This window comes from Oncorhynchus nerka, linkage group LG4 (genome assembly GCF_034236695.1).
Source record: "Oncorhynchus nerka isolate Pitt River linkage group LG4, Oner_Uvic_2.0, whole genome shotgun sequence".
NCBI lineage: Eukaryota > Metazoa > Chordata > Actinopteri > Salmoniformes > Salmonidae > Oncorhynchus > Oncorhynchus nerka.
The window spans coordinates 58,060,384-58,079,128 of NC_088399.1; the positions used below are offsets into that span (position 1 = coordinate 58,060,384).

At 44.0% G+C, this 18,745-nt stretch overlaps 1 protein-coding gene across 1 annotated transcript in view; it reads right to left on the reverse strand.

Moving 5' to 3' along the window:
* LOC115128259 (nuclear factor of activated T-cells, cytoplasmic 1-like) overlaps positions 1 to 18,121 on the reverse strand; it is a 63,675-nt gene extending 45,554 nt beyond the window's left edge. The window contains 7 exon segments of the mRNA XM_029657947.2: positions 6,492 to 6,632; positions 7,404 to 7,576; positions 9,268 to 9,470; positions 14,618 to 14,777; positions 14,960 to 15,476; positions 15,479 to 16,000; positions 17,733 to 18,121. Coding sequence (XP_029513807.2) covers positions 6,492 to 6,632; positions 7,404 to 7,576; positions 9,268 to 9,470; positions 14,618 to 14,777; positions 14,960 to 15,476; positions 15,479 to 16,000; positions 17,733 to 17,820 — 1,804 coding nt within the window. The 5' untranslated portion in view covers positions 17,821 to 18,121.
* Between the last annotated feature and the right edge of the window lie 624 nt (positions 18,122 to 18,745).

Sequence of the window (18,745 nt, forward strand, 5' to 3'; positions counted from 1 at the left end):
GTGAAAGCACTCTTTTTATGAGCGACTTTCTCACCATGTCTGACTTTTCTGCTAGGAGGATTCCCTCACAGCTTCTTTGCTCTCAGCCATAACTCATGGTTGCTAGGAAATACCGTGCAGACATAGACACACGCCATGCAAATACTCTTACTGTGGTGTGAACACAAGCACGCAACTTGACACACAACTCCACATGCTTTAAAAAAAGTTTTTATGATTTTGAAAAGGGTAATATTATTCTGCATTATTTATGGTCCTCAATAAAATGTCAGAAGTGCAAATGATTCCGGTGACTATCCTTAATCTATCAATCTTGGCCTGGAGATGCAAATCCAAACAAAATCCATCTCTATTTTTAGACATTTACATAATGTTGTGTTTTGAGTCAACAAACTTCAGCCGCCAAAATCTATTTGAAAACAAATTCAGGGGCAAAACCTTGAGAAAGTGACTAAACGATTAATAATTTCCCCAAGCGGTACTGAGGCCAATCAAAGAGCCCATCTCTGGGCAGGCTGAAGCTGGAGAGAAGCAATGTCAGATTGAAGCAGTTTCAGATTACAGCCTGACTTCTGGGAGCTCTGAGGGCTGTAAGTCTCATTTCCTATAAGGCTCTCCATGCTCTACGCCAGTGCTATTCAAACTTTTCAGCGGGGACCCCCATTTCTTGGGACCCCACCCCAAATCTAATGACACAATGTGAAAATCGGTAAATTGACCTTTTTACATCAACAAATAACCTTCAACTAATCTCTTATTAAAATGAAAAGAAACCAATGAATACATTTACTCAATAAAAGTGTATTTTTCAAATGATCTTTCTTAAAGATGTTTGTATATTGTCCCATACAATAAACCCCGCCACCCCGACTTTGATTACTACTGATCTACACTGTAACCACAATTAAAATGATGTTATCTTTTGTCCCTCGAACTGTGCTGAGACAGAGTGGACAGGGAGCTCCGAGGCAGGACTGTGTCTGCATAATGAGCTGCAGTTTTTATTATGGGGCTGGAGTGGTTCTGAGATGCAGGTAAATGTCAGTGGGCCTCTCTACAGGGACATTATTCCTTAATAAATCTGGCAAATAACTTTTCTGACAATTTTTCTCAACAATAGAAAAAAAGAGTTTCAGTCAATATTGGCCAGTTATTCTCTACAGTAGGAGCCTCAAAATTCTGGGTGTTGTTTATTTGAATATTCATAGGATATTGGTAAACTGGGTAAACCCTCTGTGGCAGGATTTATGAGAAGGATCGTTAAACAGTTTTTAGACCTATGCCTTGGCATGGACCAAAAAATGATAAAAACATTACAATTAAAACAATACAAAAGAACAAGCACTACAATTTAAAATGCTACTTGAGTATAAGTCTAAAAGTATTTGGTTTTAAAGTATCAAAAGTAAATGTAATTGCTAAAGTATACTTAAGTATGAAAATGTGAAAGTAAAAGTATAAATCATTTAAAATTCCTTATATTAAGCAAAGCAGATCCCACCATTTTCTTGTTTTTAAAATGTATGGATAGCCAGGGGCACACAACCCAAAAATCTAAGCAAATAAAATGTAATTTGTCACATGCACTGAATGCAGTTTTAAGAAAAATAAGTATTAAGTAAAAAATAGATAAGTAAAAAAACAACAGATTATTAAAGAGCAGCAGTAAAATAACAGTAGTGAGACTATATACAGGGGGTACTGGTACAGAGTCAATGTGTGGGGGCACAGGTTAGTCGAGGTAATTGAGGTATATATATATATATATATATAGAGGTACTGGATGGCAGGAAGCTTGGCCCCTTCCAGTGATGTACTGGGCCATACGCTCTACCCTCTGACACAGTGAGTGCAGTGTAGTGCCTTGCGGTCGGAGGCCGAGCAGTTGCTCTACCAGGCAGTGATGCAACCAGTCACGCTCTCGATGGTGCAGCTGTATAACTTTTTGAGGATCTGAGGACCCATGCCAAATCTTTTCAGTCCCATCAGGAGGAATAGACTTTGTCGTGCCCTCTTCATGACGGTCTTGGTGTGTTTAGACCATAATAGTTTGTTGGTGATGTGGACACCAAGGAACTTGAAGCTCTCAACCTGCTCCACTACAGCCCTGTTGATGACAATGGGGGTGTACTCAGTCCTCCTTTTCATGTAGTCCACAATCATCTCCTTTGTCTTGATCACGTTGAGGGAGAGGTTGTTATCCTGGCACCACATGGCCAGGTCTCTGACCTCTTCCCTATAGGCTGTCTCATCGTTGTCGGTGATCAGGCCTACCACTGTTGTGTCGTTGGAAAACTTAATGATGGTGTTGGAGTCGTGCCTGGCCATACAGTCATGAGTGAACAGGGAGTACAGGAGGAGACTGAGCATGCACCCCTGAGGGGCCTCAGTGTTGGCAGATCAGCGTGGCAGATGTGTTGTTACCTACCCTTACCACATGAGTGCAGCCCAGGATCCAGTTGCAGAGGGAGGTGTTTAGTACCAGGGTCCTTAACTTAGTGATGAGCTTCGAGGGCACTATGGTGTTGACCGCTGAGCTGTAGTTAATGAATAACATTCTCACATAGGTGTTCCTTTTGTCCAGGTGGGAAAGGGCAGTGTGGAGTGCAGTAGAGATTCCATCATCTGTTGGGACAGTATGCAAACTGGAGTGGGTCTAGGGTTTCTGGGATAATCGTGTTGATGTGAGCCATGACCAGCATTTCAAATCACTTCATGGCTACAAATTTGAGTGCTACAGGTCCGTAGTAAATTAGGCAGGTTAGCTTAGTTAGGCAGGTTAGCTTAAGGCAGGTTAGCTTAGTGTTCTATGGTGCTATGCTTGAAACTTGTTTGTATTGCAGACTAAGTCGGGGACAAGTTGAAAATGTCAGTGAAGACACTTGCCAGTTGGTCAGCGCATGCTCGGAGTACATGTCCTGGTAATCCGTCTGGCCCTGCAGCCTTTTGAATTGTTGACCTATTTAAAGGTCTTACTCACATCGACTATGGAGTGCTTGATCACACAGTCGTACGGAACAGCTGATACTCTCATGCATGCTTCAGTGTTGCTTGCCTCGAAGCGAGCATAGAAGTAATTTTGTCACGCCTACTCCCGCTCCTCCTCTCTGGCGCTCGAGGGCGCCAGGCTGCCCATCATTATGCACACCTGTTACCATCAGTATGCGCATCAGCGCTCATTGGACTCACCTGGATTCCATTACCTTGTTGATTGCCCCTCCTATATCTGTCTGTTCCTCGGTTAGATCCTTGTGTCAGCATTATTGTCGTTTTGTTTTCCCCTGTCCAGACACTGTCCGTATTCTGTTGCTGTTCGTTTCATTAAGTGTTCACTCCCTGTACTTGCTTCTTGTCTCCAGCGTCTGTCCTTACAAATTGAGCTTGTCTAGTAGGCTCGTGTCACTGGGCAGCTCGCGGCTGTGCTTCCCTTTATAGTCTGTAATAGTTTGCAAGCCCTGCCACATCCGACGAAAGTCAGAGCCTGTGTAGTACGATTCAATCTTAGTCCTGTATTGACGCTTTGCCTGTTTGATGGTTCGTCGGAGAGCATAGCGGGATTTCTTATAAACTTCTGGATTAGAGTCCCACTCCTTGAAAGCGGGTAGCTCTACCTTTTAGCTCGGTGCAGATGTTACCTGTGTTCCATGGCTTCTGGTTGGGGTATGTACGTACGTACAGTCACTGTAAGGACAACGTCATCGATGCACTTATTGATAAAGCCAGTGACTGATGTGGTGTACTCCTCAATTCGATCGGAAGAATCCCAGAACATATTCCAGTCTGTGATAGCAAAGCAGTCCTATAGCTTAGTATCTGTGTCATCTGACCACCTCTTTTTTGATCGAGTCACTGGTGCTTCCTGCTTTAGTTTTTGCTTGTAAGCAGGAATCAGGAGGAAAGAATTACGGTCAGATTTGCCAAATGGAGTGCTAGTGAGAGCTTTGTATGTATCTCTGTGTGTGGAGTAAAGGTGGTCTAGAGTTTTTTTCCCCTCTGGTTGCACATTTAACATGCTGGTAGAAATTAGGTAAAACTGATTTAAGTTTCCCTGCATTAAAGTCCCCGGCCACTAGGAGTGTCGCTTCTGGATGAGCGTTTCCCTGTTTGCTTATGGCAGTATACAGCTCATTGTGTGCGATCTTAGTGCCAGCATCGGTTTGTGGTGGTAAATAGACAGCTACGAAGAATAAGATGAAAACTCTCTTGGTACATTGTGTGGTCTACAGCTTATCATGAGATTTATTTTTTATTTAACCTTTATTTATAACTAGGCAAGTCAGTTAAGAACAAATTCTTATTTACAAAAACAGCCTAACCTGTCCAAACCCTAACCCGGACGAAGATGGGCCAATTGTGCACCGCCCTATGGACTCCCAGTCACAGCTGGTTGTGATACAGCCTGGAATCGAACCAGGGTCTGTGGTGACGCCTCTAGCACTGAGATGCAGTGCCTTAGACCGCTGCACCATTCGGGAGCCCAGATGCTCTACCTCAGGTGAGCAAAACCTTGAGACTTCCTTACTATTAGAATTCGTGCACCAGCTGTAGTTTACACATATATACAGACACCTCTCGTCTTACTGGAGGCGGCTGTTCTATCTTGCCAATGCAGCGTAAAACCCGCCAGCTGTATGTTATTCATGTCGTCGTTCAGCCACAACTCTGTGAAACATAAGATATTACTGTTTTGAATGTCCAGTTGGTAGGATATTCGTGATCGTAGTTTGTCTATTTTGTTATCCAATGATTGTACGTTGGCTAATAGGACTGATGGCAGAGGCAGATTACCCACTCGCAGTCAGATCCTTACAAGGCACCCCAACCTACGTCCCCGATATCTCTATCTATTTCTCATGCAAATCACAGTGATTTGGGCCTTGTCGGGTGTCTGAAGTAAATCCTTTGTGTCCTTTGACTCGTTAAAGAAATAATCTTTGTCTAGGACGAGGTGTGTAATCACTGTCCTGATATCCAGAAGTTATTTTCGGTCACAAGTGACAGTGGAAGAAACATTGTGTACAAAATAAGTTAAAAACACACACAATAGCACAATTGGTTAGGAGACTGTAAAACGGCAACCATCTCCTTCAGTGCCATTATAATATTTTTGTTGTCACAGTAAATTTCTGGAGTAAAAAGTACAATATTTTCTTTAGGAATGTAGTTAAGCTAAAGTAAAATTCTAAAAATAGAAATAGTAAAGTACAGATACCCCAAAAACGTCTTAAGTAATACTTTCCACCACTGGAGACAAGGCAACAGATGAACTGAAGATTCACAGGGTATTCCACAGCACACAGTGGTAATGAATTGGGATATTGAGGCTGAAAGGGAGACTCAATGGAGGGAGGCAGAGGAGAGTGAGACGGGGTGGAAGGCTGGCTTAAGGGTGTTTCCATGGTAGGATTGCCCAGGAATCCTAATTCTAGTGCCAGATGCAGGGAAACCCTCACCACCCCACCTCACAAGGGAGCATCAACGCCAACCCAGAGGCTGCACTAGGCCCTAAAGATAGTCTGCTAAACCTCAACAGATCTGAGGGAGCCACTGATTTTCTTCAAACTGACAAAAAACTATAAACCAAAAAGGGAGTTATGTAGAATTCTAGGCAAGGTAAATATTTAGAATTTCACATACATAAATCAATAGCAATCCCCTAGTTCCTAGCTAGAAGAGATTAGGATAAATCAAGAGATGTAGAAAGAGATATAGCAAAGCTCTCACACAATCACTTCTTGTTTTGAAAAACAATCTCACACTGCTGTATTGTATAACAGTGGGGCTTGAGACCCCACCCAACCAACCTAGAATTCCTCTCCTCACAGGTGGAACAATGGCAGCGGATTCCCCTCTGTTCTGAGTGACTCACAGAGCGATACAATTAGATGTGTTCACATTGCACAGCCTTGGTCCAAACCATACCTCAAGTTACTTTTCTAAAGCAAATCAAGGACATTGCTGTAAGTAAACCCTAAGCGTCAACATATCGGAGCAGTCCCTCCCTCCCTCCTTCTTAACTGAGAGGGCTTAGAGAGAGGATAGGAAACAAATACAAGAACTGTGAGGGACAGCACAGCAGCACACACAGCCTATAGTGCATTTGTGATCCATTCCTGTGCTGAACAGGCAATGGAAACTTCTGCAAATGTAAATCTGCTGTGTTAAAAATACAGCGCATTAATGTGCACCACATGTGGCACTCTGGCAGGATGGGGGATATTTTGACGGCGGGGAAAGAGGAGGGAGGAAGGAGGGAGGGAGTAGTCCTGAGGTTTCTCCAACCCAGAGAGAGAGGGAGGGAGTTGGAGCACGCACCCACACACATTTGAGTAGACACACACACAAGCGTGCAAGCACACACACACGCGCACACACACACACACACAACACACACACACTTGTGTAGACACATGCACACATACACTTGCACACTAACCCACATACAGCTACATCTGCACTGCGTTAGCTCCTGCTCCATCTCCAGCTCCTACCTTGGGCTTTCTCCACGAACACCACCTTGGAGTCGTGCTGGAAGTTGTGTCCGCTGAGGAGCATCCTCTCTCCCCCAGCAGCAGGGCACGTCTCCAAGGTCTGCTTATCCACCAAGGGCAGCTCCTGGGCTGATCTCTGGGCTGTAGGAGGGGGACAAACACTATCCTCACGAAAGAGTCAATACAAACCCATTCCCCATGCAGCCCCGAGCATCCAGACCAAGTAATTTTCACAAGCCTGACAACTCTTAAAAGAATCATCACAACTAGCAATGCCATGAGCCATTAGCTCTAGAGACATAGGGTTCCTCTGACCTGAGGGTGAGGGCATGGATCCATTTAGCATTTGTTATTGTATCGTTTTCTCAAATTATTGTTTTTACAAATAATTTCTTGGCATCATGATCATACTTGGCCATCACCTCCTGGTTAACTTCAACCGCCTTGAAGTGTGTTATATTCCTTAATAAAAGTCTAATGTTTGCAAATGAAAAATACATCTGGCAAAGAACCTTTCTGACAATTATTCTCGACAATAGAAAAAAAGAGTCTCAGTCAATAACAGTTTTGTGGCAGCGTATCAGCGACCGACAATGGTCTATTCTTAAGAGCTGAGATCATGGTTTAACCACATTTCTCATTTACCTCATAGCACTTGATCTCTGTGGTGTGATTCTCAGCCATAAACCCATGAGATTACCAGATCTGCTCAGATGTATATCTAGTTCTTTCAAGGTCAATGGTGCTCATCACCAAAGTCAAAAGGATCTGCCATGTTAAACCATTTCCCCCCTGTATAAGACATTGCACAATTGAGAAAATTGTTCACATGAAAGACTCTTCGTAGCATGGATGTCAGCCCAAAAGGCATCCATACATTTTAAAGCAGGCTGATAGTGAAGGTGTACTCACAGCACTCTATGGGGTTGGATGCAGCCTGCAAGGACAATGTCCTTCCTGTGGGCTGGTTGATGTGAACCCGGAACACCATCCTCACACGTGTGTTCTTACGCCCGATGTCCGTCTCGCCCTTCCTCAGCTCGATATCCGAGTTGCGGAGTTTCAGGATGCCAGCGCAGTCAATTCTAGATGAAACAGATAGAAAACAAACTGAGTTAGACCTTAGAGAGGCTCATAGCTACCATCACGTTAGATAGATCCCCATCATTATTGAGATCCCAAATCATTATCCCTGTGATACTTACCACATACACTAAATATCAACACTCAGCTAATTAAGGTATAGTTTAAGAGTTTCTCTCTAGCACCACAAAGGGATTTCACTGTAGAATCATACAACAGTATTTCAGCAGAATTATGCTTTTTACACAGTCTCCGAGCCTTCATCAGACACTTTATAAATGTCTCATTTCTCACCCCTCCCTCCTGTTTATGCTGTGCACTCACTTTTAACATTTCAGACTTTTATGGAGTTAGCTTTTACAAACAAATGTTAGTTTTCCCATGGGAGTACTCCTCGACGCCACATTCCTTATAATGTAGTTCATGTCAACTTTTACACTAACTGAACATTCCCGAGAATTCTTTGTCAATCACTGGGGGCTGCTCCGCTGGTGAGGCAATCAGGTGTTGAGGCTAAGGACCCCAGCTGTTCAGCTCTCCCTCCGCCTACAGCCAGACAGCTTGGGGTGTGATGAGTGAACAAAGCACAGGCTGAGGCTACTGAGGCGTCTCTAGTAGCCTGAATAGAAGGTTGCATCCCAAATGGCACCTATTTGCTATATAATGCACTACTTTTGACCAGAGCCTATGGGGAATAGGGTGCCATTTCGGACACGGACAAAGTCTCAGTCAACTGTGCCAAGGGTTCAACTCAATGCTAATCTCAGGAGGAAAAACGTTTCTCCATTGAACCCTATGCAATGTTAAGAGTGTTTGGCTTTTGGAGTGTAGTCGATCATAGGTAACAAAAGCATTGCATTTATCTCTAATCGAGTCAAATTAAGTTGTCAGCATTGGTGTTCAAGTTGATTAAAACTTTACCATAATTGATGATATGCTATTACTGGTAACTTCCCAGATCACGATTAATTAATCCCTGTGATATATAATTTTACTTGTATAAAATATATGAAGTCACATGGGAATATACTTCAAAATGTATAAACCCCTTGCTTACACAAACATCACATTTCGGGCTCCCGAGTGGCACAGCGGTCTAAGGCACTGCATCTCATTGCTAGAGGCGTCACTACAGACCTGGTTCGATTCCAGGTTGTATCACAACCGGCGTGATTGGGAGTCCCATAGGGCGGCGCACAATTGGCCGAGCGTCGTTAGGGTTTGGACGGGGTAGGCCGCAATTGTAATAAGAATTTGTTCTTAACTGACTTGCCTAGTTAAATAAATCAAATAAAATCACTTTAAGGTGCGTTCTCCAGAAAGACTACTGAAACCAAACACTGAAGTGAAAATGGTTCTATAAGTTTAAGTGTTACATCCATTAAAATGCAGTAGAACTGCTACTGCCTAGACAGACCCCAGTTGGCAGCTTTGAGGTTCCCCCTGTAATATGAGCCTCAGGGATTATTATACAGTGTAGGGGGAAACCCATCCATCTGTACAGAGGGGTGATCCAGTCCACACAGACAGACACACCCAAGCCGGTGCTGATCAGCCGTCATGGACACAACTCTACAGATGTTCACTCATAATTTGAGTTGCTTGAGGAGGAGCATAAATGTCTGACTGGCTGATAGGCGCAACAAAAAGACATACACAGTGGCGAATGAATGCACACTCACACACTACTCACATGGCGCGCATTTTGTTCTCGGGCAGCAGTGGAATCTCCAGCACCTTGGTGTTGGACTGCAGGACCTCATGGCTGGGGGTGGAGACGGTCTTGCCGGTGATGCGGTGGACCTGGTAGAAGGCATGGGGCCGCAGGAGACGGTCATCTGCCGTACCAATGAACAGCTGCAGGGTCAGGGGCTCACTCTCCATGTAGCCTTGGAGCTGGAGGGAGAAGACAGAGATTACATTCCATTAAATTGTATTAAATTAATAACTTATTGCCAATCAACAATGGTTAATAGGAATTTGTTTTACAATGTTAATAGATAAGAAACAACTTATGTCTGGTATCGAGTATCAACACACACAACTCTTGACAACTTGTTAAAAAAAAACAGGGATACCTTTCAAACACAGTTTACATTTTTCCCCCACTCATTATCCAAGGCCAACAACCCATACACATATTTCCTCCATTAATGTCAGTCCGTGTCAGTACTGATAGGCTGCGACACAGCATGATATTACAGTAGCTCCATCCCCATCCCCAGTTCCGCTGGCTGCCCAAGAGCCAGTTAACCATCTGAGACAAATGTCCCTGTGATTTCACAGGGTAGTTTACCCTGCTGACAGAACTAAGCCCGGGTTACAGTGAACTAAAGGTTTTGGGTGTCTCCCAAATGGCATCCTATTCCCCATATAGTGCACACCCTATGGGCTCTGGTCAAAAGTGGTGCAGTGGGCCCTGGTCAAAAATAGTGCACTATAGAGGGAATAGGTGGCCATTTGGGATGTAAATCCATGTCACTTACACATGCTCTCATTGACCAAGATCAGGGATAGATTTTTGGAGCGGTGGACGGAGTTAACTTTTTATCAGCGAGACAATCACATCATTATTTAATTGGACAGGATTCAGAACGTCTGCAGTACAAACCGGTCCTTAAAGAATCCCAGACCTCCATAGGTGTTGCTTGACAGCCACCCAGAAAGCTGAGCAAACGCATGGAGCCTAATACCCACTCTGAAACCTGATAATAGAGACTACAACCGACACAGAGTGTGGAGCTATGCATGTTATCTGTACGCTATGACAGTGGAGGAATTAGCAGAGGAAAGTTGGCATGGGGGGTCAGACTGACATAGTAAAAAAAAGAAAAAGCAAAGGCAGCAAAGCCATTGAGTTACGGTGGTCTACTTTATGCATTAACTTAAAAAGGAGTTACCATACCATTTTTAAAAGAGAATCCTATTGAGATCAATTCCTCTATTTCAAGGGCGCTCTGCACTCAATCATAGAACGCAATAAAAGCATACAACATTTACAAGCAATTTAAGAGGGGTAGGCCAATCTAAATTAAAACCCCCCAAAACGACTAATTCAGATGACATAACAGGTTTAAAACACTCAGAAATAGGACCAACAGCGCTCCGCTAGTGCAGGGGGGTGGTAAATTCCTGCAACAGATTAATGTGTATTTTGGCTTATGGCCACATCTATAACCAAAGGCTCAATTGTTGGGGGGATAGTGATATTTAGAGTACCTGATGCCACAAGAGTTGATTGCATGCCAAAATGGCTTGCAAGCCAAAGAACAAACACCATCCCAACCGTGAAGCATGGGGGTGGCAGCATCATGTTGTGGGGGTGCTTTGCTGCAGGCTGGACTGGTGCACTTCACAAAATAGATATCGTCATGAGGATGGAATATTATGTGGATATATTGAAGCAACATCTCAAGACATCAGTCAGGAAGTTAAAGATTGGTGGCAAATGGGTCTTCCAAATGGACAATGATCCCAAACATACTTCCAAAGTTGTGAACAAATGGCTTAAGGACAACAAAGTCAATGCATTGGAGTGGCCATCACAAAGCCCTGACCTCAATCCTATAGAACATTTGTGGGCAGAATTGAAAAAGCGTGTGCGAACAAGAAGGCCTACAACCTGACTCAGTTACACCAGCTCTGTCAGAAGGAATGGGCCAAAATTCACCAAACTTATTGTGGGAAGCTTGTGGAAGGCTATCGTAAAAGTTTGACCCAAGATTAACAATTTAAAGGCAATGCTACCAAATACTAATTGAGTGTATGTAAACTTCTGACCCACTGGGAATGTGATGAAAGAAATAAAAGCTGAAATAAATCATTCTCTCTACTATTATTGATATTTCACATTCTTAAAATACGGTGGTGATCCTAACTGACCTAAAACAGGAAATTTTTACTAGGATTAAATGTCAGGAATTGTGAAAAACTGAGTTAAATGTATTTTGCTAAGGTGTATGTAAACTTCCAAATTCAACTGTATATAGTAGTCCCCCCCTCCCCGTTTTTCAGTCTGTCACACCTGAAGATGTAATCAGCAATGTCAATGTTCTTATTTGGGATCGAGTCAATTATCCAAATCTCTGTGAGAACCAAAATATCTGGGCTCGTGTTCATGCACCAAGATATCAAGAAGGTCCATCTTTGACATCAAACTTGATATGTAACAGCCCAAGCCCTCTTCGTGATTTGAAATCCATATTTATGGTATTTGAAGTATTAGCACTGGATGAGCTTACCACAGTGGGCTTCCCATTGGGCGAACAGTAACAGAGCTGACACAAGATTATTACTGACAATACCCCTGGGAATATGGTAGCAGTACGATGACAACGCTGTGAAATAGTGGGAATAGGAAGAATTACCTGATCAGGAGTTGATCAGGAGTTGCACTGTCATTAACTCACTGTTTTATAAGAGCCTCCTCGATGTTGGACAAGATAACTTTTTCCCCGTTCCTATTTGGTTGCTAGACATCCCTCTTGTTAAACTGGAGCCTCTCCCAAATTGTCAATGTACTCCAAATCCATTGAGTATCTGTAGAATTCAAGACAGTACCGTAGCCAGAGACGAATAAGGTGTTCCATTCAGTGACCTATTGTTGGTAGAGGCCCGGGAAAGAAAAAACGCTTCTGTCTCCTTTAGCCTATCTGTAAGCCCTATAAAGTCATCTTTGAATTGCTTTGTGAAGATTGATGTTGTTTGTACCAACATGAATGACTACTGTGTAAGCATTTGGGTGCTTTTCCATCACAGCGGGGACCTGTTGATGTCTGTCACGAGCACGGGCTCCAGGGAAGCAGTGGCCCCTTGCTTCCGCGACTACCACATCCCTAACTATGGAGCTCCCTATAACAAACACCAACGCTTGTTTCGGCACAGGCAGTGCAGTCTCCCCTCCCTAGATCGTATTATCACCTACTAGTGGAATGTCAAGACTGGCAGCTCAAGGTACCAGAAAGAGATTAAAAAGGGAGAGAGGGAAGAGGGCAACAGGGGCACCCTCTCTCTCGTTCTCTCTTTCTCTCCAACCCTCCAGCTGACTTCACAGTCCTATCGTGCTTTTGAAAATATGGTTCACATGACCTCAAATTTTGTTTTCTTGAACACAAAAAAGCCTTATAATTTAAAATAACATGGTTACATGACGTTCATAGTTAAGATTAAGAAAATCAACATTTAGCTAATGAAAAATGAATCTACCAGTAGTTACATTTATAATCTTTGGCCAGTTTTAGATATTTTCACTCACTTTATTTGACATCACTTATTGATTTTTGCCATAAAAGCCCCCCACAGACTTGAGTATGGGGTATTCCCTCAGACCCAGCTATGAAAGCTAAGCCTAAACCCTAGAACATGCAGTCCTTTAGGAGAGCATAACTCAGTCTGCCATCGGTATAATGGCGCGTGTGGTCTGCAGCAGCAGCAGCTGTGGCATTAGAAAAAAACAGAAAACGCCAGGCTTAGCTGTGCTCGACATGGAGGGAACCAGTGACTTCCAGAACAAACTCTGCACAGTTTGGGCAAGGTTTGACTCCGAGGAAGAGCAAGAGAGAAGGCCCAGTCAGCCAGTGTCCACAGCCCACAGCGTACCATGTAATCAGGAAGCTAGGGAGAGATTGAGTGGCCTTAGGCTCCCTCTAACATCTCTATCAGGCTGCCAGAAACGTGTGTGGTTTGAGCCCGGCCTGGACTGGCCGCCTCCACAGGACGCCACTGTTGATGATGTCAGCATTACAGACGGGAACTTTCCTAAACAAAGGGAAGTCTGTGTGTTTGGTCGGAAGCTGGCGGGGGGAGGGAAGGAAGAGGAGGGGAGGGAGGTGGAGGTTTTGAAAGAACACACTATATCATGATGAGAGTAACCCAGAGCCCATGTCATTAAATCATTAGCACCTAATCACAGAGAAAAACATGCTACCCAGTACAGATGTGAATTCTGATGTTCAGACACACAGGACCATACAACATGCTTAGCTAGCCACATTCTCAGGTTCCCATTCATCCCCACTGCAGCCTTCCTGGTTATAATCCCAGGTTGGTCGCAAACGTTGGGGTGTTACCACACAAGGATATGTGAGAAGTTCAACCGTCCAGATACTATTCAACACATGTAAACTTTGCCTGCTGAAACCTTTGATGGCTTACTTTCTCTTCTCAACGTAGACACTGTGGTTTATTCAGAGGTTGAAGTCAAGTCAGTGATGTGGTACAATGATTGGGAAGACCGGCCTTGTAGTCCAAGAATTACAATTGCTCAATGCTTCTTCTGAGTTGACCACCAAAGCTACTGTGGTTTAAGCTCATGACTAAGCTTTACTGGCCACACTACCTCGCTTTGCGACTGTCTGTCTGCACTTCAGACGTAATGGAAAAGTTTGAGTCACCCTCGTCTGGACAGGAACTGACTGAGCGCACTGGTCTGTCTATTAGCATACCTATGGTATTTCATTCAGAACTATGACGTCTTTCGGATAACATCATAGACGTGTAATGATAAAACACATACCCACTAATCTATTTAAGCGCTGGTGATATAAATAGGTTGGAAAGAAAGTGATTGGAGAAATACAGTTCCAAAAGTATTGGGACAGTGACAATTTTAGTTGGCTTTGGATTTTAAAGTTACAAACGCACAAATATCATACCCCCCCAAAAAAAAATGCTAACCCCTGTTATTGTAATGGTGAGAGGTTAGCATGTCTATATTTGTGCTTCAGTAACTTTTTCACTCATCATTATTCACGATTCATTCAGGATTATCCCTAACCATGGTAGCATCCACATTACAGTAGAAATGTTTAGAAACGTATTCTATTCTTATTTTACAAAAGGACACAATACATTATTTACCATTCATTTATATTGGGCACAAAATAATCAGACACACAACCAAAACAAACGGTAAATGCACAAAAACGTATGTACTTTCCACATACTTTTGGAGCTCACCGTAGGTCGGAGAAGTGATGGGGGTAAGAGTATTACATCCAGACAAGTCTATATTAGAGTAGGTTAGTATAAGGAGGATAGCAGACCTGCACCACAGGGTGTCCTCCTGCCAGAGCCTTGACTGCCCCTCTGCTCCCTTCGGTCTCATAGTGGGCCCGGTGGTGAGATTTGGGCTGCACCTCGATCTGTAGGCTGTACGGCCCCGAGCTGGACGGCAGCTGCCAGTCAAGGGCTGGTAGAGATGGGCTAAGGTGGAGAGAGTATTTTTCAAGTTTGCAGTGTAACAAGGCACAACTGCAGATTGTCAATGCTTTGCTTGTATATTTCGGAGTTGACTTCAATTTGACCTCAAAAACTTTCCGTTGTTAGGAGCTGTCAACCTTATAATGAATATTCTTTCAGTCAGTCAAAGTCTTGCTTCAGCTTACCTGACATATTGCTTTGGCTTGGACCATGAGTATGGGTGCTGTGGCACATCCAGGAATCCCCCACAGTAGTTCTCCTTCTTAAAGGGCATGCGGGAGAAGGGGTACTCATCCTGACCGAGCTCCCCAGGGCTGAGCTCCTCTCCTCCAGGCTCTACCTTCAGGCAGACTGCCCGAGGCTCCAGGCTGGTCTTCCGGGACTTCAGAGGGATGCCCTCCCCCAGGTCTGCCACACCGTCTGTGGTCAGAGCGTTGATGGCTGCAACTATGGCTGAGTTGGTGTACTGGTTGGTGTTGTTAGGCATCCAGGACTCACCTGTGACGCAGAGGCGTGGGGAGGTGTGAGGGGACGGCCCGGGGGAGTGGTTAGGGGAGTAGGGGGGCTTGGAGGTTGTGGTTCTGTTGAAGCTGTATTTCCTCTTTCCACCACTAGGGGAGTTGGGCCTGGAGCCCCGCTGGCCCATCCAGCTGTCGTCCGTGACACTGGTGCTGGGGGAGGTGGAGGGGGAGTGCCGGGGGAGCCCGCATTGGCGCAAGCATCACCCGGAAGGGCGAGAGAGGAGGAGCCACTGGGTGAGACGCAGGGCGACTGCCAGGGCGAGTTTTGGGGTGAGTTTTCGTAGTTGTAGGAGAAACCCGACTCATAGGACGAGGCCTCGGAGTGACAGCTGCGTGACGACACACTGCTGGCCGGGCTGAGGCAGCTGGGGTCACGGTAGCCATCTGCATTGGGCAACGTCAGGGTCACGACGGAGTTGACCCGTTTAGCCACAGTAAGGTTGTTGCTCTCTTCAACTTTGTCCTCAGGAAACTGCCCGTAGGCTGTGATCTCAATACGAGGGCTCTCGAGGGCTGGCGCTCCATTTGGACGGATGCTAGGGGAGGAGTAGTAACCCACTGTCCTCATGTTGTTGTGGGCGCCGTAGCTGGGAGGCTGGCTGATGGAGACTGAGATGGTGGGGCCAGACTGGAGACTGTGGTATTGGGAAGGCATGCAGGGGTTGCCCTGGGAGAGACTGACGTTGGGGGTGTGGCTGTATGCTTCTGAAAAGCAAATACATGGAATGAGTTAGAATTATGGTCCATGCACACTCTCATTGGCTCACACACTGAAACACATACGGTAGTTGCCAGTTAATTACAAAGAAAGCTGGTGTGATGCTGTTGCTCATGATGGAGTGTAAACTGCATCTACACGCTGATGCAGAAAGTAAATATGTTCCTGTATCCAAATAAGAGCAAGACCAGAGAACTCAAAACTGAATGGGTTTCCCAAATCACAGAAGTAAAACTACCACCAACACACCATCCCTGAAAGACACAACCTTCACAAAATAACTAAGGTGAGAAGTATACAAATAATTGGCAAAAAGAATTACACAAAAAATAACCAAGATTTATTTATTTATTAATAACCAAAATATATTTATTTATTTAACCCTTATTTTATCAGGTAAGTTGACTGAGAACACATTGTCATTTACAGCAACGACCTGGGGAATAGAGGGGGATGAATGAGCCGATAGGAAAGCAGATGTAGACGATAACTTTTTTCAAATTTCACGTTGCCTCTGGTTTTATATACCACAGCAATCAAAACATTGAACCAATTATTACACTTTTTCCTGGCTAGTTTATTTTCAAAAGCTATAGGAAAATGTATCACCTGTGTGTACCACATGGCTAGTTTGTTTGCATGACTAAAGGTGCAAGCTCAACCCAACAGGGGAGCCTCATGATGCCAGCTAAGATGCCAGCTCCCCCACTGGGTATGAGGGCATAAGAGACAGACTGACTACCCATGTGGCACAGACAGAAGAGAATGGGGGAAGTTGTGGTTAAGGGTACAGGGACCTGAGTAATCTTACAACAGTCAGCTCTTAAGACTATTCCAGTCTCAGGCAGTATGCTGTTGCCAGAGCTCCTGTCTGCTGTGAATTAAGAAACATAATCACAACCATAAAAGACATGACATCACTGCACCAACATATGACTCCCACAACATAATCACAATGTAATAGCCTTAACATCACAGTGGTGTCACAGCATTGCTATGTCTTTATGACAATTCTTGATGGATTGCAGAAGATGCCACTTTACCAATGAGAACCACTGGTAGTTATGTGTATGTTCTCTGATTCAATTGTCGTAAATCTAGACATGCACACTGAAACACTGCACATTTGGTGTAAATGTATCTTCAAATGGGGTCTGTTGACTCATGCAAGAAGAGGCATTGAGGCATGGATTACCAATTTGAGTAAACCCTCCTGAATAAAGAGTTTTGGTGCCACCACTGCCACTCCCACCACTCCCTACTCATAGGAGAGGCACCTCATAATGTAGTGTAGAGCTCATAGTAATGTGTTTCATGTTCATCCTTCCTTATGGCGAACTCAACATATTTCTTCTTTCAATACATACAATGTTAGTAGGTACTTTAAATAAACCTTTTGGTGAAACCAAATATTTATTTCAAAATGTAAGTGGCTACCATGAATAAGGTAACAATGACGTAGCCTATCCTATAATCATATCGGTATTCAGTGCGCTGCATTACATTGTAATACCTGTATAATAGTAGGCTATCTAAACAGAGAATAAACCCATTGACTGACACCTGAGGAGCGCCTAAAGTGCGCCACTAGACAAGACAGGCACCTATCCAATATGCAGAAGCATCTGTTCAAATATCGATTGAATTACCGTTTACGAATGCTATATTACTCTTACACACAGTCTGACATTCAGACGTAACAGTAAACAGCCTACTCACCCTCTTCAGCAGATTTCATTTTTTTCCTGTCAGACAGGGTAACGGAATGTCTGAAATCGAACTTTTGCCTGCGTACTCCAATATCCATAAAACGGCGCTTTTACCCCTCCAATGATGATGGCGATGCTCGCTCGCTATATTCTAACAAACCTCGAAACTATAGAAAATGTCCTTAATGAGAAAAAATAAATACACGTAGATTAAAAAGTGACTCGGAGAAAAATACAAATCGTATCTGCAGAGTGAAAAACTTTTGGATACAATTGGATAGCGCAAAGAAATCAAAACGATGAGACGGGATTCAGATTATGATTGAGAGTAGATATTATTTTACTGCCTGATTTGAAATATCGGACTTGATTTTGTGAAAAGGAATCCTAGCTGGTATTGGTCTGTGTGACGCACTGCTTGGTTGCAGAGAGCTCCTCAGCACTTATAAACCTGGGGATCACCTCCGGCGGGAGCGCACCGCCCCTCGAACAGTGACGCATCACCACGTCTGACCAACCAACAGACCCGTTGATTTGAGATTCTCTCCACTCTCTGGGGTTTCCAGCTGCTTTCAGACGTGGTTGACTAGTTGGCCTGGCAGTGTACAGTTGCAGTTCAGAGAGAGATGCAGGCTAGTGGAAAATGTTATGCAATAATTAGATGTACAGATAATGAGAAGAAAGATTAGATAATGGATATGCCATTGTCCAGTGCCACAGCTACATCAGCCTTAAAAATCTTGTTGACATTAATCTATTCTCTAACATATTAATAAGCAGTTGCAGGAAATGCATCCACATCAAATATATGGACCCTGTCCTTTCCATGTACTTGATTTTGTGTCCATGAGAATATCATATACCTATTTACAAGCTTGTCTCTTGGGCTCTAAAAACATTGGGCAGGACCAACATTAAACTTTAATATGGCGATACCCTTGACTAATATTTTCAATGCTTGTATTATTTTCACTCCCCCAGATACCTGGGTCATTCGAAACCCTCCCTGCTCCGAGTCATAAT